Source organism: Denticeps clupeoides, chromosome 20, assembly GCF_900700375.1.
Source record: "Denticeps clupeoides chromosome 20, fDenClu1.1, whole genome shotgun sequence".
Lineage (NCBI taxonomy): Eukaryota > Metazoa > Chordata > Actinopteri > Clupeiformes > Denticipitidae > Denticeps > Denticeps clupeoides.
The window spans coordinates 18353012-18377267 of record NC_041726.1 but is presented as its reverse complement, the minus strand read 5'-3'; the positions used below and the strand labels follow the sequence as shown (position 1 = coordinate 18377267).

The 24256-nt window shown below is 41.8% G+C and overlaps 1 protein-coding gene across 12 annotated transcripts in view; it reads left to right on the top strand.

Moving 5' to 3' along the window:
• LOC114770645 (plectin-like) overlaps positions 1 to 24256 on the top strand; it is a 91830-nt gene that overhangs the window by 59686 nt on the left and 7888 nt on the right. For 6 of the 12 annotated variants that reach the window (XM_028964697.1, XM_028964696.1, XM_028964704.1 and 3 more), the window contains 30 exons: positions 747 to 836; positions 1430 to 1465; positions 2970 to 3047; positions 3196 to 3288; positions 5137 to 5303; positions 6328 to 6443; positions 6720 to 6826; positions 7476 to 7595; positions 7673 to 7768; positions 7852 to 7979; positions 9859 to 9952; positions 10557 to 10711; positions 11139 to 11466; positions 11558 to 11635; positions 11713 to 11874; positions 12268 to 12372; positions 12569 to 12664; positions 12760 to 12885; positions 13055 to 13207; positions 13463 to 13617; positions 13784 to 13910; positions 15360 to 15543; positions 15691 to 15848; positions 15926 to 16104; positions 16232 to 16370; positions 16457 to 16813; positions 17567 to 17650; positions 17732 to 17836; positions 17920 to 18018; positions 20819 to 24166. In XM_028964697.1, the coding sequence (XP_028820530.1) occupies positions 747 to 836; positions 1430 to 1465; positions 2970 to 3047; positions 3196 to 3288; positions 5137 to 5303; positions 6328 to 6443; positions 6720 to 6826; positions 7476 to 7595; positions 7673 to 7768; positions 7852 to 7979; positions 9859 to 9952; positions 10557 to 10711; positions 11139 to 11466; positions 11558 to 11635; positions 11713 to 11874; positions 12268 to 12372; positions 12569 to 12664; positions 12760 to 12885; positions 13055 to 13207; positions 13463 to 13617; positions 13784 to 13910; positions 15360 to 15543; positions 15691 to 15848; positions 15926 to 16104; positions 16232 to 16370; positions 16457 to 16813; positions 17567 to 17650; positions 17732 to 17836; positions 17920 to 18018; positions 20819 to 24166 (7263 nt within the window). Of the gene's footprint in view, positions 1 to 746; positions 837 to 1429; positions 1466 to 2535; positions 2563 to 2969; positions 3048 to 3195; positions 3289 to 5136; positions 5304 to 6327; positions 6444 to 6719; positions 6827 to 7475; positions 7596 to 7672; positions 7769 to 7851; positions 7980 to 9588; positions 9676 to 9858; positions 9953 to 10556; positions 10712 to 11138; positions 11467 to 11557; positions 11636 to 11712; positions 11875 to 12267; positions 12373 to 12568; positions 12665 to 12759; positions 12886 to 13054; positions 13208 to 13462; positions 13618 to 13783; positions 13911 to 15359; positions 15544 to 15690; positions 15849 to 15925; positions 16105 to 16231; positions 16371 to 16456; positions 16814 to 17566; positions 17651 to 17731; positions 17837 to 17919; positions 18019 to 20818; positions 24167 to 24256 lie in introns of those variants that run through there. The other 6 variants (XM_028964699.1, XM_028964698.1, XM_028964702.1 and 3 more) reach the window with 3 other exon arrangements.

Below are 24256 nucleotides of genomic sequence, written 5' to 3'. Positions count from 1 at the left end.
AAATATGGGGGGTGGTAGTAGCCTAGTGGGTAACACACTCGCCTATGAACCAGAAGAGCCAGGTTCAAATCCCACTTACTACCATTGTGTCCCTGAGCAAGACACTTAACCCTGAGCGTCTCCAGGGGGGACTGTCTCTGTAACTACTGATTGTAAGTCGCTCTGGATAAGGGCATCTGATAAATACTGTAAATGTAAATGTAAAATAAGTCAGTCCTGGTGTCTTTCAATTGTTTGCAATTTGAAGCCAGGGGCAAGTTTTTATGTGGTGCCCTCAGAACGCAACCATGCAAGTGTATAGAATAACAAGAGTTACATCAAATAAAACATAAGCATAAAGCACATTAAAGAAGACAGGCAGCGCAAAACAACTGTGAAACTGGTTATTAAGTAGAGTGCAGAGTAACAATGTGCACAGATGTGTTGTTCTGTTGTGCTGTAGAGGCAACTAGGACAACGGAACTTAATCAAAGTATGATCCAAGAATAATGTCATTAAATTGAATGTGCTTCGAAAAAGAATTATTTTAAGGCTTGTGCGATCAGCTTATTTGAATATTTGTATTTTGCTTCAAGTTCCCCTGAAGATTTGTTCGTTTTAAAGGTGACTTTATGTGATGTTGCATATTTTTATGTAATATTGCATCATTCAATATGTTGTTACATTGCAATTCTTACCAAATAAAATACATTTGTATAACTTTCTCAATGATGACTGAATCTGACTGTCTGTCTATCTGTTTCCAGTCTCAGAGGCACATCACAGACCTGTATGAGGATCTCAGAGATGGCCACAGCCTCATCTCCCTCTTGGAGGTCCTCTCTGGTGAGACGCTGGTGAGTGGCAAGTACACTGGGCATCACACGCTGTGAGCTGCAGTCAGCTTCACCTCTCCTCACCCATGAAACTATTTAAGGGTTTCAACTTCACTTGTCCACTACTTCATCTGCTCCAAAACTCCATACACCTCGCTTTATTATCTCAGCAAATGTAGAAAAGTTTATGGCTTTTTGTTTCTGTTCTTCCACCTAACAATGTAACTTATGTCCTATTTTTTAGTAGGTTATGTATGCTTTAGTTTTTTTGATTGGTTTTCTTATCTGTGTTGGACCAGATGACCTCTCAAATAAAGGCTCATTTTTAGTCAGTGAAGCTGACCTTCATGGATAAGACATGCTTCATATTGGCACATACAGACTGTATTACTGTCAGGAACAGTTTGATGGCAGACCCTTGAAATCTTTCATGTGTGTGCAACCCTCCTGCTCAACAATTATTTTAAAAATGCATTTAACACCTTAAACTCATACCTTTACCTTTCTCTTTGTTTGTGCACTTGTTTGACCCTTGACCTTTTACTTCCTGTTTGCTGACCTTTGCCCTGACCTTGATTCCTTTGCCTCCTTTCTTGTGATGCTCTTACTGGTAGCCGAGGGAGCGTGACGTTGTCAGGACCTTGCGGTTGGTGAGTGGTCCTGGAACTTGGGCGCTTCTCAGGGGGTGTGGCATTCGTCACTCTCTCCTGGATGGGTTGTGCATGATTTCACTTCCTTTATTATTTTCTCAAACACTGTCATGAACTAATTTTCTTTTTTTTTTTTTCTCCTTTTTTATTTTTTTTGTATTTCACTTAAAATCCTTGGAAAATTCCTGACTGCAAAATAAAAGTAATCCGGTCTATCTGTTATTATTCTGTGGCCAAAATGTCTGTCTATTTGTGTCATTTGGATTTAAGAATAGCAAGCAGGGAATGGCAGTTTATTCTAAAATAAATCTGCAGCCGTAGATTTACATCCTTTAAATGACTATAAAGGGTCATGAGTAAGCCAGTGCATGCTTTATGTAGTGTGCTGTCAGTGTGCTAGATTGTGAGGTCATTTTTTATTCTTATAACAGAATGTTATCTTGTTTTTGAAACCAGTTGCACTGCTTGTCTGTCAGGGAAAAAAATCTGATTAAAAGGGGAAAATGTGTGTAGATATTGTTTTATGTTACTTATCTAAAATGCTGCTTTGTCTAAGAAAAATTATAATTATACATTACGGGACCTGCAGTGTCAAATGTAATCTTTAAATAAATAATATCATACTGGATCTTAAACAGAAGCAGTTCTCAGTATTTAGAATCTGATGCATTGTTTGCTAAAAGTGCTATTAACTGTGCATTGCATGGTTGAAGTTATGATTCAGTCAAAATCAGGAAAAATGTCATTATGAAATTCCGACAGTGTTTGATCTCTAAACATAACTGTGAAATTTGCTTTATGGCTATCAGAATTAGGCACAATTCATTTTTGATACTTGATAATAGAACTCCAGCATTCATGGAGGCAAACTACCCAGAAAGTTGTGGGTTCTAATCCACTAACTTTCAAGATGCAGTTAAGGTAACCTTGAGTTAATATGACAGATCTTCAAATTTCCCTCCTTGGGATGCAATGCTTCAAACAATGTTGTTCAGAATGCAGATAAGCACTTAAATAGTGTCATGTTTTTGTTCTAGTGGATTAGAAGCTTTAGAAAATTAAGAAGTTACCAGCAGGAGTAAGGGAATTGAACAGAGGTAAAATATGACATTTGTTGTTTGGAAGTAACAGCTGATTTCAAATCTGCAAATGTTGACTTGAAAATGCAGATTCTTGTTTTTGGAGCGCAAAATTATAAACATTTTACACAAATCAGTAATATGAAACATATCAGTGTTTCCATTAAGAACCTTGTTTGATGAGTAATTGCACTTTTGATCATTTCGTACATTTACAGTCAGAATCAATTAGGTTAGTAGCTGTTTGATACTGTACGTTTATTTCCAGTGCCAGATCTGGTTCCATATTAAACCCTACTGGGAGCTGCTGAACCAGATTGCATTGATGCAAAAGAACAAATGATTCCTTTTATACAGTAAATATAGTTCTAAGCATGTCATAGGCATGAAGCATTAACCTTCTTTTTTCTCCTCTGTTGTTTCAGCCTAGGGAGAAAGGGCGCATGCGCTTCCACAAGCTGCAGAATGTACAAATTGCACTGGACTTCTTGAAACACAGACAGGTAAGCAAGCCTCTAACTGATCAGTTGGAATCCCACAAACTATAGAATACATTAAAAAAAAGTATTAACTTCTTTACTTACAAGAGCTCTAAACCTCATTTATCATGTACGTTTTGTGCCATACATAACCACCCTTGCCCTTTGATAGGTAAAGCTGGTGAACATTAGAAATGATGACATTGCAGATGGAAATCCAAAGCTGACCCTGGGGCTGATATGGACCATTATCCTTCACTTCCAGGTATATCTACAGTCATTTTTCACAGCCCACAGGTCCACAGGTGACCACAGGCCAGCACGCACATGTTGTCTAATCATTACGCAATGACCATTACCAGATGACGATTGCTGATGTCACTCACATCTTATCATTATGGGCTGGTAGTAGCCTAGTGGGTAACACACTCGCCTATGAACCAGGAGACCCAGGTTCAAGTCCTGCTTACTACCATTGTGTCCCTGAGCAAGACACTTAACACTAAGGTGCTCCAGGGGGACTGTCCCTGTAACTACTGATTGTAAGTCGCTCTGGATAAGGGCGTCTGATAAATGCTGTAAATGTAAATGTTATCAAATGGGCGTGCCATCAGATAACCTTTAAACCATCTGGAAATTATAACCAGTGATTTGCAAAGAGGCTTGTAGCTCCTTGTAAGAGCCTTGTATCACTTCTCATCCTCTGTTCCTGCATTTGGCTTAAATTCAGTATCTTGGTTTAATTTATATTGATTAATCATAGATATCAACATTAAACTGAGTGTTGAAACAAAAAGGGGTTTATTCACGAAAATGCACAAAAAAAGAAAGCACCACGGCAAGTGCTGAACAAGTCCCCCAGTTCTCGGTCGGTACTGAGTCTTTGGGCCAACTCTTGTCCCCTTTTGGTTTTTCGCTCGAGCTTGGTCAACGTCCTTCCAGGCTGGTCTGAACACCAATCAGCATGTGCTTCAGTTGACGGGTAGGGTAAATATACACTTCATTTTAGTGGAGACACCATTTCCAAAGTGAAAGTACAGTAAAGCATCCGTGTGGTCTGCTACTTGTTGTGAGTCTTTTGCAGAATCTGGGAGATCAGGTCGGCATTCTAAGCATAAATAAAGTGTGATTAATAAGTTGAGGTACAAATTGAAGAAAGGAGCTTTACATCTTTAATATTCCTTGAAGAGTCGAGATATTTCATGCATTTGTTTAATGCATATATAACATAAATGCGGAAATGTTATTATGCTAATTAGCTTGAAATGATTGACTCTACAAAGCTTTGTTCATATTAATTCGTCAAACATATTATATTACTACTATTGCTCTTGTTATTAGTTGGGGCAGTGGTGGTTAAGGAAGCGGCCGCATAATCAAAAGGTCCCGGTCGGCCAAGGTGCCACTGAGGTGCCACTGAGCAAAGGACCGTCCCCACACACTACTCCCCGGGCGCCTGTCATGGTCCCCACTGTTAAATACAGAGAAGCAATTTCCTTCGGGATCAATAAAGTATAACAAAACTAAATAAATCATTCAGGAATGAAGGTCAGGTTGTGAATGAGAGGGAGGACAGCAAGATGGTCAGGATACAGGAAGAAGAGCGAGTGAAGGAGCAGGAGTTCAGAGTAATGGGATGTGTTAATGAGGGGTACAGGCAGGGTGGCAGGATGGATTAGTGAAAAACGGGCACGTTGGAGACTGTGGTACTGGTGAAAAGACAGGAGACAGAGCTGGAGGTGGCTGAGTTAAACATGCTGAGATTTATGTTAGGGGGTGACAAGGGTGGACAGGATTAGGAATGAGTGCATTAGAGAGACAGTTAGGTCGGGACGTTTTGGACACAAAGAGGGGCTAGATTGCGTTGGTTTGGACGTAAGGAGGACTGAGTACGTTGGGAGATGCTGAGGATGGAGCTAACAGGCAGGAGGAAAAGAGTAAGGTCTAGTGGGAGGTGTATGGATGTGGTGAGAGTGGACATGCAGGTGGTTGGTGACCCCTAACCGATGCATCTGAAAGTAGAAGAAGACTTTTATTCTGTTATTAACACTGGCTCCAGTCTGTAATGATTGACTCACTCTCTGTAGTAACCAGCATCCTTTCTCATCTGCAGATCTCAGACATCCAGGTTAATGGCCAGTCAGATGACATGACGGCCAAAGAGAAGCTGCTGCTCTGGTCACAGCGCATGGTGGAGGGCTACCATGGCATACACTGTGACAACTTCACCACCAGCTGGAGAGATGGCAGACTGTTCAGTGCCATCATCCACAAATACAGGTGACACTAACTATTGAAACTTGTGGCCGTGTTTCCTGGTATTTTTGCAATGCCATGGAGAGAAGTGTAAGAGTAATGGAGAAGTATTGCTCTGGGACCACCTGGACCAGTGGGGACAGGACATACCTCACGTCTTCTGAGTCTGAGGGAAACTGGTTGACTTGAGTGCCAGGTCCACTGGGAAGTATTTGGAGGGCCATTTTTGTTTATCATTGGCTGAGCATCTTGCTTTTAATAAATGTCATTCCTGATGGAAGCAACAGTGACATTGAATTAACAAAAAATGTGCAATACGCATCATAACAAAATTAGACAGGTGCATAAATTTGGGCACCCCAACAGAGGGGTGTCACAGACACAGATTTATGCTTCCCCACTACAAAAACAGATACCGAAGCACAATCTGTGCACTGATGGTGTTCCAGGCCTTTCTGCGTTTAGAAAGCAGTAATGAATTATTAAAAAAAGAAATGCAGTAAGCATATGGATCCTCAGATACGTGTGTGCGGTCATTTCAAAGTAGTCATTTTATTTTTGTCATTACACTACATGTCTTAATTTTTAATCCTTTGGTTGAAAAATGATACCCCACCACACTTCATGCCAGTGCCTGCCCAGAAGCACTGCTGGATGACAAGGCGGATAAGTAGTTTCTAGTTAAACAATGTCTATTCTGAAATTAATTTGATTTTAGTAGTGAGAATCAAACCTAAATGTGAGGGTTGTATAATATGTATAAAGCTTTTGTCTACTGTGTCAGCAGTGACAATTAACTACTGTTTAAATCGTTATATCTATATATCTATTATATCTATATTCATGCTCAGTCAGGGTGATGGGTAAAATGCAGAGGACAAATTTCACTGTGTGCACCATGTGCTGTGCTGCTGTGTTTCACAATGACAATAACTTCACTTCATGTATGAACAGTTTAGTTGCAGAGAAGCCTGTTATTTGGATTTTGAAGATTTCTCAAACCCTGTACATTCTTCTGTTCTTCTGTACATTCTTCTGCTTTCCTTAGGCCCACGTTGATTGACATGGGGAAGGTGTATAGACAGACCAACTTGGAGAACCTGGAGCAGGCCTTCAGTATAGCCGAGAGGGAGCTGGCTGTCACTCGCCTCCTGGACCCTGAGGGTGGGGCTTATTGTCTATGTCTTTGATTTCTGTCTATGATTTCAACTTAACTTAAGTAAAACTCATTTAATCTTGTCAACATATTCAAACAGTATATGTTTCTCAGACAATTATATTTAAATGATCTGTAGGACATAATAGAAATGCATTCATGTTTTCTGTAATTATATACATTGGTGTAAAATATGAGGGCCACATGGCCTTGTGCCCTCCTACACGGATGCTGTGACCCAGCTCAGGATCTAGCGATGTGTAAATACATCTCTTTTCATTCAGATGTGGACGTGCCACATCCAGACGAGAAATCTATCATCACCTACGTCTCCTCTCTGTATGATGTCATTCCGAGAGTTCCAGATGTTCAGGATGGAGTCAGAGCCAATGTGAGTTTGATCAGCTGTACTGTAAACACGTTGTAATACAGTACCGTTATTAACTTCACTGTTTCAGCCTCCAGGGCACTTTTACCTCACCTCATATTGTCTAGTCTCAAATTTGCCAAATTCAAAAAAAAAATTACAGTGCAAGAAATGTGGCCTGGTTCAAATGTGATCTGATCATCAAGGGTCAAGGGTATAAACAGAGTGTGTCTAAAATAATAACTCAAAAACAATGATCTTTCTTGTCTTTATTGAACCATAACAACCATAAATATCTCATATTGGGAGCAGTATGAGCTTTTTAAAAAAGGAAATTTTGGAGTCCGATGTTGGGAGGGCCTCTACATCAACCATGAAGTACCCATGGTGGAAACATCATGATTTGGGCCTGCTTTGCTGCATCAGGGCCTGTCCATAAACTGCTTGACACACGTTGGAACAATGGCAGTGCACAGTGAGATGTTGGTGAGAACATCTGCCAGCTGGTCTGCACATTCTTTGAGCATCTTCCAGGGATGTTGTCTGGTCCCTGTAACTACTGATTGTAAGTCACTCTGGATAAGGACGTCTGATAGATGCTGTAAAGGTAAATGTAAATGTAAGCTGTAGACACAGGTCATCGTAAACTCATGAAGACTGTTTTTTGTTTCAGGAACTGGAGCTACGTTGGCAGGAGTATTATGAGCTTGTTACCACACTGCTGCAGTGGATCAGGCACCACATCATTGTGTTTGAAGAGAGGAAGTTTCCCACCAGCTATGAGGAGATAGAGGTAGCATTTTGTATGAATATAACCTTAAATGAAGAACTAGAGTTAAAAAAATGCACTCAAACATATTTAATTTACAGGTTCTCTGGCGCCAGTTCCTGAAGTTCAAGGAGACTGAGCTGCCAGCAAAAGAGGCAGACAAAAATCGGTCCAAACTCATCTACAAATCGTTTGAGGTGATTGAAGCCAACTGATTTTTTATTCCATGTTATCCACAGGGTTCAATGTAAATATGTAACATTCCCATTGGACTTTTCAGGGTGCCGTTCAGTTAGGACAAGTCAAAGTGCCTAGCAGCTACCACCCCATCGATGTGGAGAAAGAGTGGGGTCGTCTTCATGTTGCCATTCTGGAGAGAGAGCGCTTGCTCAGGGCAGAGTTTGAGAGGTAAGTAGAAAAATGGTCTTCAGGGTCTACTTTTCATTTTGGTGTGTGTGTGCTTTAGAGGTGTTTTATTACACAGCATTTTAGCACTGCAAACTGGGCTTTACTTGACCTTGTAAAGGAAGTAAAATTCTACATTGATGAAATATAGAGACTATAGTTGCTTTTGGTGGCCTTCCTTAATTTTAGTTTAACATTTTTAGTGGACTATATTTGGTCTCATTTTAGTCATATTTTAGTCAGAATTATCCATGACTATTTTAGTCTCTTTATTTAGTAATACAATTCTGTTTAACTCAGTCAGTGTAGTACAAGTACAAAAGACAAAAGCAACATTAGTCAGATCCATTTCACTATAAAGCAGTTATCTTGTTATTATATTATTATTACCTTATAAACTCAAGAATACTTGACATCCATTCCAGTGTCCGCATTTCTCCACATGTTCTGTTTTCTTTTCCACTTCATTCTAAAGAATGTTGATTTGTGATTTTCTACGAGCCATCTGATAACCTACCACCATATATCTATAACCCACCATAAGCCCAAATATAAATAATGCATGAACAGGAATTGTGGAAGTGACGTCATCTGTACAACGGGATGCAAGACACAGGAAACAAATACTGAATAATAGAGAAATATTTGCATAATTTCCATCAACAATAAAGACCGCCATATCTATTGTTTGTTTGGGACGTTGTTGCAACAGGTATCTTCAGTATAACACTCGGTTATACTTTTGATGTCAATCAAGTCTTTCCTACTGTGTACTGTGCTACGTTTCTGAGTTCCCAGCAGATGAATGAGTTTTTGTTGATTTTTATTTGCGAAAAAAACTTTTGTAAACCTCATTTAGTCTTGTTTTTATACAGTACAGGCCAAAAGTTTGGACACCTTCTCATTCAATGTGTACATAACTCCACATGTGTTCATTCATATTTATGATGCCTTCAGTGAGAATCTACCAACGTAAATGGTCATGAAAATAAAGAAAACACGTTGAATTAGAAGGTGTCTCCAGACTTTTGGCCTGTACTGTACATCAACAATATTCCATGATATAGTTTGTTAGTTATCACCACATGTCCATCATTTACATCTCATCTTGCCTTGTCTCGTTTTCATCACGTCATGAAGGTTCGTTGATGAAGATATCTCTTTAAAAAAATTTTGTTAACGAAAACAAAACTAACAGAGAATATCAGAGATAATAACAATAAAAAACTATTAACATATATGTCTATGGAAGGAAAATATTTATAAATGATAATATTTGATAATTGTTGGACTGCCCCATGACTGCTCTTTCTGCAGTTTTTGCCATAGCAAACACTTATAACTACAACAAAAAGGAAACAATCCCTAAACAAGGCACAAACACAAAAGCTTTTCTGTTTTCTACTTGGTCATATTTTCTTCATCTGATCGGCTTGGTGATTCACAGTCATAAGGTCAGGGATGTAACAATTTAGAAAAGAAGCAGACAAATTCAATAATGCATTTATTCCTCATAATTTATTGCTGAAGTTTGTCACAAGGCAGTGTGTGTGTGAGGGTTGGGTAAAAGGCAGCGGCAGCTATACAAGCAGACACAGCTGGGTATGGATCTGAGCGAGAGCGACTGTGTGACCAACATGGCCTTTTTCAACAACAGCCACAGTTTAGACTGTCTGTTTCACCAGAGGAGTTTGAAAATGTGAGTTACGCAGCTCTCAAAGTTAATTCATTTATTTAGTGAGATATTAATTTGAGCACATAATAAGCTTGTGTCTCAGTGTCATCTGCATTTATTATGACAATGACACTACATCAGCATCAGCCTAACAGTGACTTGATTGTATGTGAAGACATATACCCGTGGGGTGCTGTGTTTTACCAGGCTGGAGCGGCTCCAGAGGGTGGTGAGTAAGGTGCAGATGGAGTCGGGGCTCTGTGAAGAACAACTCAATCAAGTAGAGAGTCTGCTGCATATGGTGAGCACCATAACACTGACGGATGACAACCAGAAGGACATAAGTTATGCTTTGTATTCAAAAAATGTTGCTTATTTCAAACCTGACCAAAATCAACCCCAGATAATAACACTGGCTCCTATACACGATGGGGGCATTGCTTCATGCACTTCATTCCTTGTAACGCTGCACCAATGCGCCATAATCAAATCTTTCTGATCCTCATCAACAGCACGCCTTTTTTAATGATTAACCACACTGACATGCTGCTTTCATCTAAGCTCCAGTTTGCCACGTCTGTTTCACTGTTAAACGTAGCTATGAGTTCAGATGTTAATTTCCTCGAATGTCTTTTATCTCCCTCACAGTAATTCAGGATCGATTTTGCCCACATATTTTCAGTTAAAAATATGGAACAGTTACCATTAAAAGGCTATTTTTAATACAGCTATACATATCCTGAATCACTGCTCAAGTTTTGAAATTTTCAGTCAAAGATTTTTATAAATGGAATAAAACATTGTTGTAAAAGTTAGTGCATTTATTGATATCAGTATAGATTAAACAGTGTTTTTTTTTGTTGGTGTGTGTGTGTGTGTGTGTGTGTGTGTGTGTGTGTGTGTAGGATGTACGTTTGTTCAGTGAAGATAAACTTGTCCAGCACAACGCTGAGGTGGATGTGGATCTGGACAAAGTGGAGGGGATGATTCGCTCTCTGTTCAATGACTTGCAGTTGCTTAAGGATGGGCGCCACCTACAGGCTGAACAGATGTACAGAAGGTACAAACTGCAGCTTTAATTTCCATCATTCAGGATTATTTTCTACTGCAGGTTAAGTTCATCAAGAGCAGAGAACTGCTTATTTACCAGCTTATTTACTGCTTATTCATGTATCTGTGAGACAGGTATGAAGAATCACATTCATTGAAGAGCAGAAAATAAAGCCTGGTTTTGTCGTTCAGGGCCAGGCTCCCTGTTTTTTCTTATGATCTGTATGCCTGATGATATCATTGAATTTATTAATGGCCTCATAAAATGAACAGAATGAGAATACACCGTGGTCCAAATACTGTGAAAATAGCGTATGATCAACTCCCACCCTTTATTTGGGATCCCACTGGTTTCTCCAGACATATCTTCTCTGACAGTCATTTTTCCTCACCTGTTCACCTTGTTCTTCAGTCCTAAAGATGTTTTCTGTCTGCAGGGTGTACCGTCTTCATGAGCGTTTCGTGAACCTCCGGAGCGAGTACAACCTGAGGCTGAAGTCCGGCATGACCTTCACCCAGGTGGCCATGTCTCCCATGCAGAGCCTGAAGCATTCCCCAGTGAGGGCGAGACCGGAGCTGGATGAGGTCACGCTGCGATACATCCAGGATCTGCTGTCTTGGGTGGAAGAGAATCAACAGCAGGTAGACACGGCTGAGTGGGGCTTAGACCTGCCTTCTGTTGAGTCTCACCTGGGCAGCCACCGAGGCCTACACCAGTCCGTGGAAGAATTCCACTCCAAGATTGAGAGAGCACGGGCTGATGAGGTACAAAATATCAAGAACCTCAGTTAGAATTAAACTTTTAAAATAAACAGCATCAGAGAATCATCCTGATTTATTTCTCCTACTCATTCAGAACCAGCTGACTCCAGCCAGTAAAGGAGCCTACAGAGATTACCTGTCCAAACTAGACCTGCAGTATTCTAAACTCCGTGTGAGTATGCAGAGATGAATCCTTATAACCTTCAGAAACATCTCAGGCAAACCATAAATAATCTCCTGTTGATTCAGAATTCCTCCAAGGGCCGACTGCATAATCTGGACCAGCTGTATGCATTTGTCAGTGCTGCTACCAAAGAGCTGATCTGGCTGAATGAGAAGGAGGAAGAGGAGGTCGGCTATGACTGGAGTAACCAAAACACCAACATGACCACCAAGAAGGACAACTACTCGGTATGGCACAGAAATACTGTGCTGCAGTATTTCACAATGACAATTACTTTACTTTCACTTATCACTGTATTACAAACACATACCTTGTAGTAGGGTTTCAACATTATATAGGGATTTCATGGACTCTGGTAGTGATATTTTTGTAAAGTCATGACGTGAAACCATGTGAAAATGTAATTTAGTTAAAAATGTTGTTCATTTTTAGAAAATATCTACAGTGGGGCAGCCACCAAATCAGACAATGTGATATCATTAATTTTTTCTACATTATGTCTCTCACAGTTAGAGACCTACGATATCTACCTATTTAAAAAAAAAAAAATGTCAAGTGGTATTTCCTGGTATCTGCTGATCTGTACATTATATTTGAGTGTGTTCCTGTGTCCATAACAGGGCTTGATGCGTGAGTTAGAACAAAAAGAGAAGAAAGTGAACCATGTTCAGGCACTTGGAGACAAATTGCTGAAGGAGGGACACCCTGGCAGGAAAACCTTGGAGGTGAGAGAAGTAGTGACGTTGAGAATGGACCGCCATATCTATTGTTTGTTTGGTCCATTGTTGCAACAGGCATCTTCAGTATAACACTCGGTCTTTTCTTACTGTGTACTGTGCTACGTTTCTGACTGAACCCGGGGAGTTTTTGTTGATTTTTATTTGAGAAAAAAAACTCTTCTGCTCTATAACACCTTCCCAGGCATTCATGGCTGCCCTGCATACTCAGTGGAGCTGGATCCTCCAATTATGCTGCTGCATTGAGACACACCTGAAGGAAAACTCCGCCTACTTCCAGGTACTCAAATCTACTAAGGATGCAAGAACCTGTAAAATATGTATTTACATAAAGAACTATAGTATTTTAAAATGGATCTTTGTGTTTCCTGACAGTTCTTTGCCGATGTGAAGGAGGCTCAGGAAAAGATCAGGAAGAGCGGGGAAATGATGAGGAGGAAGTATGTGTGTGACCGCACCATCACTGTGACACGGCTGGAGGACCTATTGCAGGACGCCATGGTAAGTGGTGCTCTCAGTGCATGAGGCATTTTCTCATACTTCTACAGACCTGTATTAATATGGAATTTACCTTTCTGTTTCATTATTGGGAAAATGTTGGAGAAATTATTGGTAGTTTTCAGCAGTTCTGGGTGTAGTCCTTATGCTTTTTGTGTGGTGCTAATTGCAGGAAGAGAAGGAGCAACTGATTGAGTTTCAGACTCATCTGGAAGGGCTGAGCCGTAAGGCTGAGACCATCATCCAGCTCAAGCCTCGTAGCCCTGGAGTCCCCATCAAGGCCAAGCTGCCCATTCAAGCAGCATGTGACTTCAAGCAGATGGAGGTCAGGCACACATTTACAGCATTTACCAGACACCCTTATCCAAAGTGCCTTAAAATCAGTAGTGAGTAGTGGGGTTTGAAAACAAGTGTTTTAACCTCTAGGCTATATTACAATATTACTCACCCAATCAGGGAAGGGAACTCCAGCAGGGAACTGTTAATAATTGTCTTGCTACCTGTACTCTAATCTGTGTCCAAATTTGGTTTACTGTCTGTCTAATGAAATGAATTTCACCATGCATGCTTCATATCCCAGATCACTGTCCATCGTGGAGACCAGTGTGTGCTGCTAAGTAACTCCCAACCCTACAAGTGGAAGGTGCTGAGTTCAAGTGGGAACGAGGCCACCGTGCCGTCAGTCTGCTTCACCATCCCGCCGACCAATAATGAGGCAACTGAGAGTGTGATCAGGTGACATCCTGACTGCTGAGATGTTGGACATTGTTCCACACTCCACAGCTCTATTTCATTTTAGTGTGTTTTCATTTCATCAAATTATAAACCTATACATATTCAGCACACTCTAAAAAATCAAATATAATTAAACTGAAAGAAGTTGTATGCTTGTGTTGCTCAGGCTGGAGGACAGTCTGCAGACCCTGTTGGCACTTTGGCAGAAGCAGCACATGGACATGAAGAGTCTGCTGTCCTGGCAGTACCTTGTGAGGGACATCCAGCTAATCAGCTCCTGGAACCTGTTTATGGTGAGGATGCCTTCAGTCTACAGATGAGGAGAACCTCACCATGCAAAAAGCAGTCTTCTGCACTTCTGCATCCTGCTGAAGGACTGAGTTGGGAGTGGCCAGCGCTGTGCCATTGTAGTAACAATCCTTACAATTGGATATAAATTGAGAGCAACTTTTGGTCTACATATATTTTTTATTCATATTAAGTAACATGGACTATTGTCACTGCAGCCTTCTTTAATTCTTTTTTATTTATAATGTAATAAAATACAAATACCATATAAAATACCAAAAGCACACAGGAATCAAACAAACTAGCTAGAGTAGTCCTGATGCATGGTCTTGGTGGTCAAGAAAGGGCACAGAATTTTCACCCTGGGAGTGTGTCACCCTTGTGATTCGTGAATGATATTCCACAAGATGGCATGGCGGAAAGAGAGGAAGGGTTGGGTGTCATCTGCATAGCAGTGGTAGTATAATACTTGCAAGGTGATTTAGTGGAGAACAGGAGATGGCCATTTCACCAGATAAGATCTATCCTGAAGATAGGAAGCTAAGAAACTTACTCCAAAAGGTGGTCAAGATGGTCTTGTGACAGCGTGAAATGCTGCTCAATGTGATTGTTTATGTCATTGTGATACACAGCAGAGCAGAAATGTGTCCTCTGCATTTAACACCTTAATGCGCAGTGTGCAGCAGGGAAGGCGCTGGGGAGCAGTGTGTTGGGACGGTACCTTGATCAAGGGGTCCTCAGTAGCATCTTGAGTAGGGAGAGAAATCCGTCTGTACTGCACTGCCGACTGCCATAACAACACTCTTGTGAGTTTTCCATTCACACTTTATTAAAAAGGATTCAGACCAGATCTTATTACACATCTTCATGTGATGATCATGGGGTCCCAAAATGAAACAATGTGAACTTACAGTGGACTAGCGGTTAAGGAAGCAGTTAGAATCCGGAGCCGGCAATGTCCCCTTGACCACGTTACTGTCCCCACATGGGGGCCTGTCACGGCTGCCAACTGCTCACTAAGGGTGATGGTTAAATACAGAGGACACATTTCACTGTGCTAACCGTGTGCTGTGCTGCGGTGTTTCACAATAACAATCACTTCACTTTTCACACAGACACGTAACAATTGCTTTCATTACATTGCAAAATAAAAATAACATATTTAATAATATAGTTAACATTTTGTCACACCCCTGTACGTATTATCTAAAGAACTGTAGGTGCATTTTGGGTGTAATATGTTATAAATCATTTAGAGTATGAGCACAGATACAGCACCTTATAGTGGAGATTTGTCAAAAAGTAGAAGACATCAGAGAACAGTTCAATCAGAAAGGGCCACTAATTTGTCCAATAAATGAAACTGTCTAGGACACTTAGTTGACACTTTAGTTTTCTCTGTTTTCAGTGGAACTGGCCTTGTACATTAAACAAGCATTTTATTTGTATCCAAGTTTAAAACACTGAAGGTGGAGGAGTACCACATGACTCTGAAGAACCTGGAGCTGCATTATCAGAACTTCCTGCGGGACAGTCAGGACAGTCAACTCTTTACTACAGACGACAGGCTGCAGGCTGAGAACAACTACAAGAAGTGTGTGCAGCACTACCACACTCTTCTGCAGTCTGTTGAACAGGGTAGGTGTTCCTTGGCCACCATGTCACCACTGTGTGTTAAACTGTCAGTAAGCGCACTGGGCCATTTTATTCCAAGATATGTTCATACGCAGTTCTAAAATGCATCAATCAGCCAGAACATTATGACAGATGTCTCCCCATCTACAGGAGAGCAGGATGAGTCTGTCTGCAAGACCTACCTCTCTCAGATTAAAGAGCTGCGTCTCAGGTTGGATGGCTGTGAGTCCCGGACAGTTAACCGCCTCCGGCAGCCTGTGGACAGGGAGCCTCTTCAGGCCTGCGCCCAGAAAACTGAAAGCCAGAAGGTGCTGCGCTGATCGTGATCATCTCCTGATTGTACTCTCATCATCGTCCAGCACCTCCTAACAGTGTGTGTTAACAGGACATCCAGTCAGAGCTGGAAGGCATACGGAAAGACCTGGACAAGGTGCTGGTACAGTCAGAGGTTGTGCTGGCCTCACTACAGGCGTCCAGCTCTGCCCCGACCCTGCAGTCTGAACTGGACGTCACTATGAAGAAGATGCAGCATGTGTACAGCCTGTCCTCTGTCTACCTGGAAAAGTAAGTACTCTGTCCCTTTCCAAGGAGACGATGCACAATAAAACATGGGGCAGTGGTGGCCTAGCAGGTAAGGAAGCGGCCCTGTAATCAGAAGGTTCACTAATACACCGTTAATAAAACCTCTCAGGTTGAAGACTATCGATGTGGTGATCCGGAGCTCACAAGAAGCAGAGGACATCCTGAAGAAGTTTGAAAAGGACTTGCGTGACTGCAACAAAGTGCCTGCAGATGAGGGGGAGGTGGAAGCCAGCCTCAGCCATCTAATGGTACCTCAGCAGTCTATATCCACGCTTCATTTTACCTGGAATACAGTTTGTTCACACAGAATTGTTCTTGTTTTCCCATTTGACAGAAAATGCATGAGGACGCAGAGTCTCAGCAGCCGGTGTTCCAGCGGCTGAACGATGACCTGCAGAAAGCAGCAGCGGTGAACGAACAAATGAGCCGCGTGCACAGCGAACGTGACGTGGAACTGGAGCACTACCACACCCTCGTTCACGCGCTACAGGAGCGCTGGCAGGCCGTCCTGATCCAGCTGGACGTGCGGCTGTGTGAACTCCAGCAGCTCGGCCGCCAGATGCACACCTACAAACACTCCTACAACCGCCTGATCCGCTGGACGGCTGACGCCAAGCAGCGGCAGGAGAAGATTCAGGCGCTGCCCATTAATGACATAAATACTCTCCAGCAGCAGTTGGCACAAGAGGAGGTATGAAAGATGAACTTACACCTGATCTCTCTGCTCACCAAGGGTGAGGGTTAGATGCAGAGGACACATTTCGTTGTGTGCTGTGCTTCACAATCACTTCACCTTCACTTTCATCTTTCTCTTTATGGTTTTTCTGGATCTGTATGCACTAAATTAACCCTTCATCTTCTTCACGATAGTGCCAAATGCATACACATTTATTGACATTTCCCTGCAAAAGCTCAAATTTATATGCAGAGGCAGTCTCATTATCTAGGACAAAAAACTTGTGAAAGCGTGAAAGTGAAGTGATTGTCATTATGAAGCACTGTAGCAGTGAAATGTGTCCTCTGCTTTTAACCCATCACCCTTGGTGAGCAGTGGGCAGCCATGACAGGCGCCCGGGGAGCAGTGTGTGGGGACGGTGCTTTGGGATTCAAACCCGCAACAATCATGGGTCTGCTTCCTTACGCGCTCGTCCATCCTGCAGTGAGATGTAAAATGATAACATGTGAAACTGTCATCAGCCGCATTCAATGAACTAATCTGTTTAACAGTCATTAGTAAATTGTCCCCATTAACTACTGTCCATCCACTACACATGTTCACTGGAGTGTATTCCAACAGTCTAGATACAGACTGTATCTAGACTGAATTCACTGAATTCAACTAATATTGAGCGCATTTTGTATACAGACAGTGAACTCATTAGTTTGCAACACTAAAGCATGTATATGTTTGCAGTAAACCTTTAACATGTTTTTGTCTGTATAGAAACTTCTGGAAGAGGTTGAGAAGAACAAGGAGAAAGTGGATGAGTGTCAGAAACAGGCCAAAGCTTACATTGATTCAGCGAAGGTATGCACTCAGATGGTGATTTCTACTTAAATAAAGCCTAATTCAACTTGAACGTGAATAGATATTTTGGTTGTAATGCAGGACTATGAACTTCAGCTGGTCACATACAAGTCTCAGGTGGAGCCTCTGGCATCTCCCTTGAAGAGAGTCAAAATGGAGTCTGTCTCTGACAACATTATCCAAGAGGTAGACCTGTTGCTATGTTGTTACCATGTAAATACCCTTTGCAGTTCTCTGTGAATGACCAGTATAATGACTTGTTCCCCTAGTACGTGACTCTGAGAACCCACTACAGTGAGCTGATCATTCTCACTAGCCAGTACATTAAATTCATCACAGATACTCAGCGGCGTCTCATGGATGAGGAGGTAAGCTGAACCAGTGACAACCCGTCTTGTGGATTCCAGCATGTAATCTGCTTTTGTATGTGAGTTGGCCTCAGAACAGAGATGTCACTAAATAACTAATCAGCCTTGCTAGAGAGCAACTGTACGCTCTGTCAAAGCACATTGAGACAAACTGTATGTGATTTTGGGGTATATAAGAAATAAATGTTGTTGTTGAGGAGAGCCACTACAACTATCCATTACAAATGAATCAGTTCCAAGTCCACTAGTACTATCTGTAATAATATCCCAATCAAATGGTGGCGGTCCCAAACCTCCCATTATTCAGACTATATGGCTCCCATTTTTTTTGTTGCTAAAGAAATGATTGAGTACATACCACCTTTAGCCTGGAGCATACTCACACTGCCTTAATTCTGCCTGGTCTATAAGTTGAGTTTTGCATGGTTATATTGCTCCATTCAACATTAAAAAGCATTAAATAATACAGTTCATCTTGATTAAAAAATATTATCCTTGGCTCAGTTTTCAATGTGAGTATGGTTCAAGCTGACATACCCCAAAGTAATTTGATTGATTAGCACAAGTTCTGACCTCTTTTCTTTTGTAACTTTTTGTTCTGTTTGCCTCTCTGATTTGCTTGCCAGTGCTTTTTAATTTTTGGCATGTTTGGGCACTGAAAAGGTAAAAAAAATAAAATGACCCCCTTCATGTCGCATTGAATTTCACTTTCCAAACTGTGTTCATGTGCCACCCCTATTTTGGTCATTAGCAGAATTATAAAGAGTGTTCTCTTTACGTCTCACTATGGCACACGCCCCTTGCATGGTTATTTGCTGAAGCACCCCCACAGGCTTGACCGAATGGTGCAACGTGGAGCGATGCCTCATTCTCATTCAGTCCTTCATTTTTCACCTCTTCACTTTATACTCTGCGTTCTCGGGCAGGAAACTTAACAGTAGAGGAGTGATTCACTCCTTTTCATGCTTGTTAATCTCACTTACAAGCAAAAACTGTTAACATCTCTTTGTCTGCAACCATTGTGGATACTGGTTCTTTTTATGGATTACCAGCCTTACTCAACAGCCAACAGCGTGTTTTCGACTGCACCAACATGGTCAGTGGTAGCCTTCATATCTTGAAACTCATGCCTGCAAATCAGAATTACAACTCATGGGGGAGTAGTCCTTTATACCCAGACCCCACACTAGCTCTGCAGGGCTGATAATGGCACGTCTGGAGGGATCTCAATGCCTCCAGCCCAAAAAAGGGTCGTGGAATTCACAAAGGTCACCAATCACACCTGAAGGAACACCTGAGAAACCAGCACAGTCCAATCTATATTCTGTTAATCCACATCTTGCTCCTTTAGGTCCAATCACCAAAATTTCAGTCTTACCCAAACGCGGTGCTCTACTGGAGGGAAGTGCTGTCAAAGGGCTTCGGCTCATCCATCACTTGGTTCCAGAGCTCCTGGCAGTGTTTGTGGCATTTCTGCTCGGATCTCCACTAGAGTCGTAGGCAGGTTGTCGAGCAGCTGTCAAGGGGTCACACAGTGTCATCTGGTCTCATGTGGTGCACCTCTTGGCATGGACGCCCTGTCATATTTTTGGCCATGTGTGCTTCTGTATGCTTTTCCTGCCTCATTATGCGATTGCCAACATGTTCCTATGTGTGCAAGCTCTTCTACCGCCTTGATGTGACCAAAATTCCCTTCTTTAAGAACTCGGCTTCAGCAAATAACTATGCATCTTCCTTTTTAATATATTTTTATATATTACATTTTATTTATCACATTCAGTCACTAGCATCAACCATTTTCAGTCACTATGATGGAAAATGATGCACACCTGCACTCTTGCTATACAGTTTGGCCCTTAACTCCACAATAATTCCAACATGCACCTATTTTTAACTAGTTTCATTTAAATGCATATATCTTGACTTTTCACATTATCTAACAGTTGTTTATCCATATGATGAAAGACATATGTAAAGCTTATAACTAAGATGTAATTTCAGGGCAGTAAATGCATGCAAAATGCAAGAAAGCCCAGAAAACAGGTTGGAGGTTGTGCAGTGCATTTAAGATGACTTTCTGACATGAAAAAAATAAATTACACCGACAAAAGTGTCGTACTTATGCATTTTGCAATTGTGTCATGGGATCGACATCTGTCCATCAGGCCGGTCTTGGTTGTACAAAAAAAGCATTTTGTGCTGAAGGCTGTGAGCCTCAGTAGAACCTCCTCATTACACAGGCAGGTTCTGGCCAGGCAGACAATTCATGATTGTGTAGAAATGGCTGAGAGAGATACCTTTCAGTTTGATCAGGGGGTTCTTAAGCAAATATGACATTTCTGTAGAACATCTACATCGCAAATTTATAGAGGAATTTATGCACCGCTGAAGAATCAGCTTTTGTTTCTTGTATTTGGAATTTTATTAAATGCTGAATAGTCCTGTTCTTATATTAACATTTTGTTATATATTCTAATTGAGATAAACAACTGTTGTATAATGTAAGCAGAGAAAATGGATTCCAATGGGTGTATACCTTTTCTGTCACAACTTAAAACATCTCAAACTGCATGAAATCATTGCTTTCCAAGTGTTTTGCTTTGTTGTGAAGTGCTGTGCCATTCTCTTTGTCATACATTGAGTACATGTAATGGTTGCTCAGTTGACATATTTCAAGTTTATATTAACATTTGTGAATTGACTTTTTTAACTGCCAAACATGTCACCATGAATCTCTGTACAGCCATAGCCTTGATTTTATTCACTCCAACCTTCTCCTTTCTCATTCTGAAAAATACAGAAAGCTACAGAAAAACTGAGAGAAGAAGAAAGCAAGAAGATGGCAGAGATGCAGGCTGAGTTACAGCAGCAGAAACAGCTCGCAGAGTCTCATGCTCAAGCCATTTCCAAGGCTAAGCAGGAGGCAGAGGACCTGAAGAGTAAAATGAAAGAAGAAGTTTTGAAGAGAGAAGCGGTCGCTGCTGATGCTGAGAAGCAAAAGCAAACGATCCAGCAAGAGCTGTACCAGCTGAGAAATCTCTCAGAGCAGGAATCCAAATCAAAGGCTCAGTTGGTCGGTGAGGCTCTGCAGTGCCGAACGAAGGTAGAGGAGGAGATACATATTATCCGTCTTCAGCTGGAGACTACTGTTAAACAGAAGGCCACAGCTGAATATGAGCTTCAGCAGCTGAGGGATAAAGCTGCAGAGGCTGATATGATGAGGAAGGCGGCCCAGGATGAAGCTGAGAAGCTTCGTAAGCAAGTGAGCGAGGAGCGTCAAAAAAAACATAAAGCTGAAGAGGAGCTAAAGGTCAAAACCGAGGCTGAAAATGAGGCAGCAAAGCAAAAAAGGAAAGCTCTGGAGGATTTGGAAAAGTACAAGCTGCAAGCAGAGGAAAGTGTGAGACATATGAAGCAGGCTGAAGAGGAGCAACGGAGACAGGTAAAAGTTGCTGAGGAAGTGGCACAGAAGACAACTGAAACTGTTCTCCAGAGCAAGCGCATGTCTTTCGAAGCATCTGTGCTGGAGGAGTCACTAAACCAAGAACAGGGCACTGTCCTTCAACTGCAGGATGAAGCAGAGCATCTGAAAAGGCAACAGGAAGAAGCACATAAGGCAAAAGAACAAGCAGAGAAAGAACTAGAGAAGTGGAGACAAAAAGCCAATGAGGCCCTTCGACTGAGGCTCCAAGCTGAAGAAGAAGCCCACAAGAAAAGTTTAGCCCAGGAGGAGGCAGAGAAACTGAAGGATGAAGCTGAACGTGAAGCAAAGAGAAGAGTCAAAGCAGAGGATGCAGCTGTGAAACAAAAACAGATTGTAGAGCAGGAACTGGAAAAGCAGAGAAAAGTGGCTGAGATCACTGCCCAGCAGAAGTTCACAGCAGAACAAGAAGTAATCCGCCTGAAAGCTGATTTTGACCATGCTGAGCAACAAAGGACCCTTCTGGATGAAGAGCTTCAACGCCTGAAGAATGAGGTTGGTAATGCAGTGACACAAAGAAAAGAACTGGAGGAAGAATTGACCAACGTGAGAAGTGAAATGGAGGTGCTCCTCCAGCTGAAGTTTAAAGCAGAGCAAGAGGTTAAGTTGAGCACAGAAAAGAGTAAGCAGCTGCTTGAATCTGAGGTAACCAAAATGAAGACACTTGCAGATGAAGCTACCAAACTGCGATCAGTTGCTGAAGATGCCAAGAAGCAAAGACAGTTGGCTGAGGAAGAAGCAGCACGACAAAGAGCAGAAGCTGAAAAGATTCTTAAAGAGAAGTTGGCTGCCATCAACGAGGCAACTCAGTTGAAGACTGAAGCTGAGATAGCTCTGAAAGAAAAAGAAGCTGAAAATGAACGTCTTAAAAGGAAAGCTGAAGAAGAGGCGTACCAGAGACAGGTTCTTGAAGACCAGGCAGCCCAGCACAAGCAAGACATTGAGGAAAAGATCAACCAGTTAAAAAAGACCTCTGAAACTGAGCTGGAGAGGCAAAGGAAAATCGTTCAGGACACAGAGAAGCACAGAAAAGTGGTGGAAGAGGAAATATGCATTCTTAAAGACAACTTTGAAAAGGCCTCAAAGGACAAACTTTATCTAGAACAAGAACTCAATAAATTGAAGACTATTGCAGGTGAAAGTCAGAAGAGCAAACTGAAGGCAGAAGAGGAGGCTGAGAAACACAGAAAGCTTGCCCTAGAGGAGCAGACAAAAAGAAAGGAGGCAGAGGAAAGGGTTAAACAGATCAAAGCAGCTGAGGAAGAGGCAGCAAGACAGTACAAGAGTGCTCAGGAAGAAGTTGAATGTCTTAAAGAGAAAGCTGAAGAGGCTAAAAAGCAGAAAGAGATCGGTGACAAGGAGGCAGAAAAACTCGTTTTCTTGGCCAAAGAAGCTGCAGAGAAATGCAGTGCTGCGGAAATGAAAGCAAGGGATGTCCTTGTCCAGCAAAAAGAGGACAGTCTTGCTAAGGAAAATCTAAAAGAAGATTTTGAGAAGGCCAAGAAGCTAGCAGAAGAAGCAGCAAAAGCCAAGGTGAATGCAGAGAACGAAGCGGCTCTCCTCAGGCAAAAAGCAGAGGAAGCTGATCATCTGAAGCAAGCGGCTGAAGCCGAAGTGGCAAAGCAGGCCAAGGCTCAGGAAGATGCTGAGAAACAGAGGAGAGAAGCCCAAGAAGAGGCAGCAAAGAGAGCCAAAGCTGAAGAAGATGCACACAAACAAAAACAACAGGCTTATTCAGAAATGGTCCAACACAAGGAGTTGGCGGAAAAGACACTGAAACAGAAGTCTCAGGTGGAAGAAGAGCTTGCGATGGTTAAACTGCAGCTTGATGAGACAGACAAACATAAACGTGTGATGGACGAAGAGCTACAAAGACTTAAGGAAGACATTAATGATGCAGTAAAACAAAAAGCCAGTGTGGAAGATGAACTCTTCAAAGTTAAGTCTCAAATGGAAGAGCTGGTCAAACTCAAGCTCAAGATTGAGGAGGAGAACAAGCATCTCATTAAGAAAGATCAAGACAACTCCAGAAGACTTATGGAGGAGGAGGCTGAAAACATGAAGAAGTTGGCTGAGGAGGCAGCTAGACTTAGTGTTGAGGCTCAAGATGCTGCTAGATTGAGACAAATTGCAGAGACTGGATTTACACAGCAGAGGGAACTGGCAGAGAAAATGCTTAAGGAGAAAATGCATGCAATACAGGAATCCACTTTACTTAAGGAGGAAACGGAAAAACTTCAGAAGCTAAAGGATCAGGCTCAGGAGGAAGCCCAAAAACTCCTAGTGGACAAGCAACAGTTGCAGCAGCGTTTGGAGGAGGAAACTGATGGTTTCCAGAAATCTTTGGAAGCTGAACGCAAGAGGCAACATGAAGTGATGGCTGAAGCTGAGACACTGAAGCAGCGTGTGTCCATGTTGAGTGAAGCTCAGTCTAAAGCAGAAGAAGAGGCTGAAAAGCATAAGAAACAAGCAGAGGAGATTAGAGCTCATCTCCAGGAAACAGAGAAACAAAACTCTGAGAAAATGACAGTTGTTGAGAAACTTGAGGTCCACAGGCTTGAAAGCAGCAAAGAAGCAGATGGCCTTCGAAAAGCCATAGCTCAACTTGAGAAGGAGAAAGAAGAGCTAAAAATGGAGAGCGAAAAACTACAAAATAGGTCCAAAGAGGTATTGTACAACCATGTGTTTAAAAAATGTGCCATTTAAAACCTAATATGAGCAGTTTAAACTACAGACAGATTAAAAGTCATAACCTTT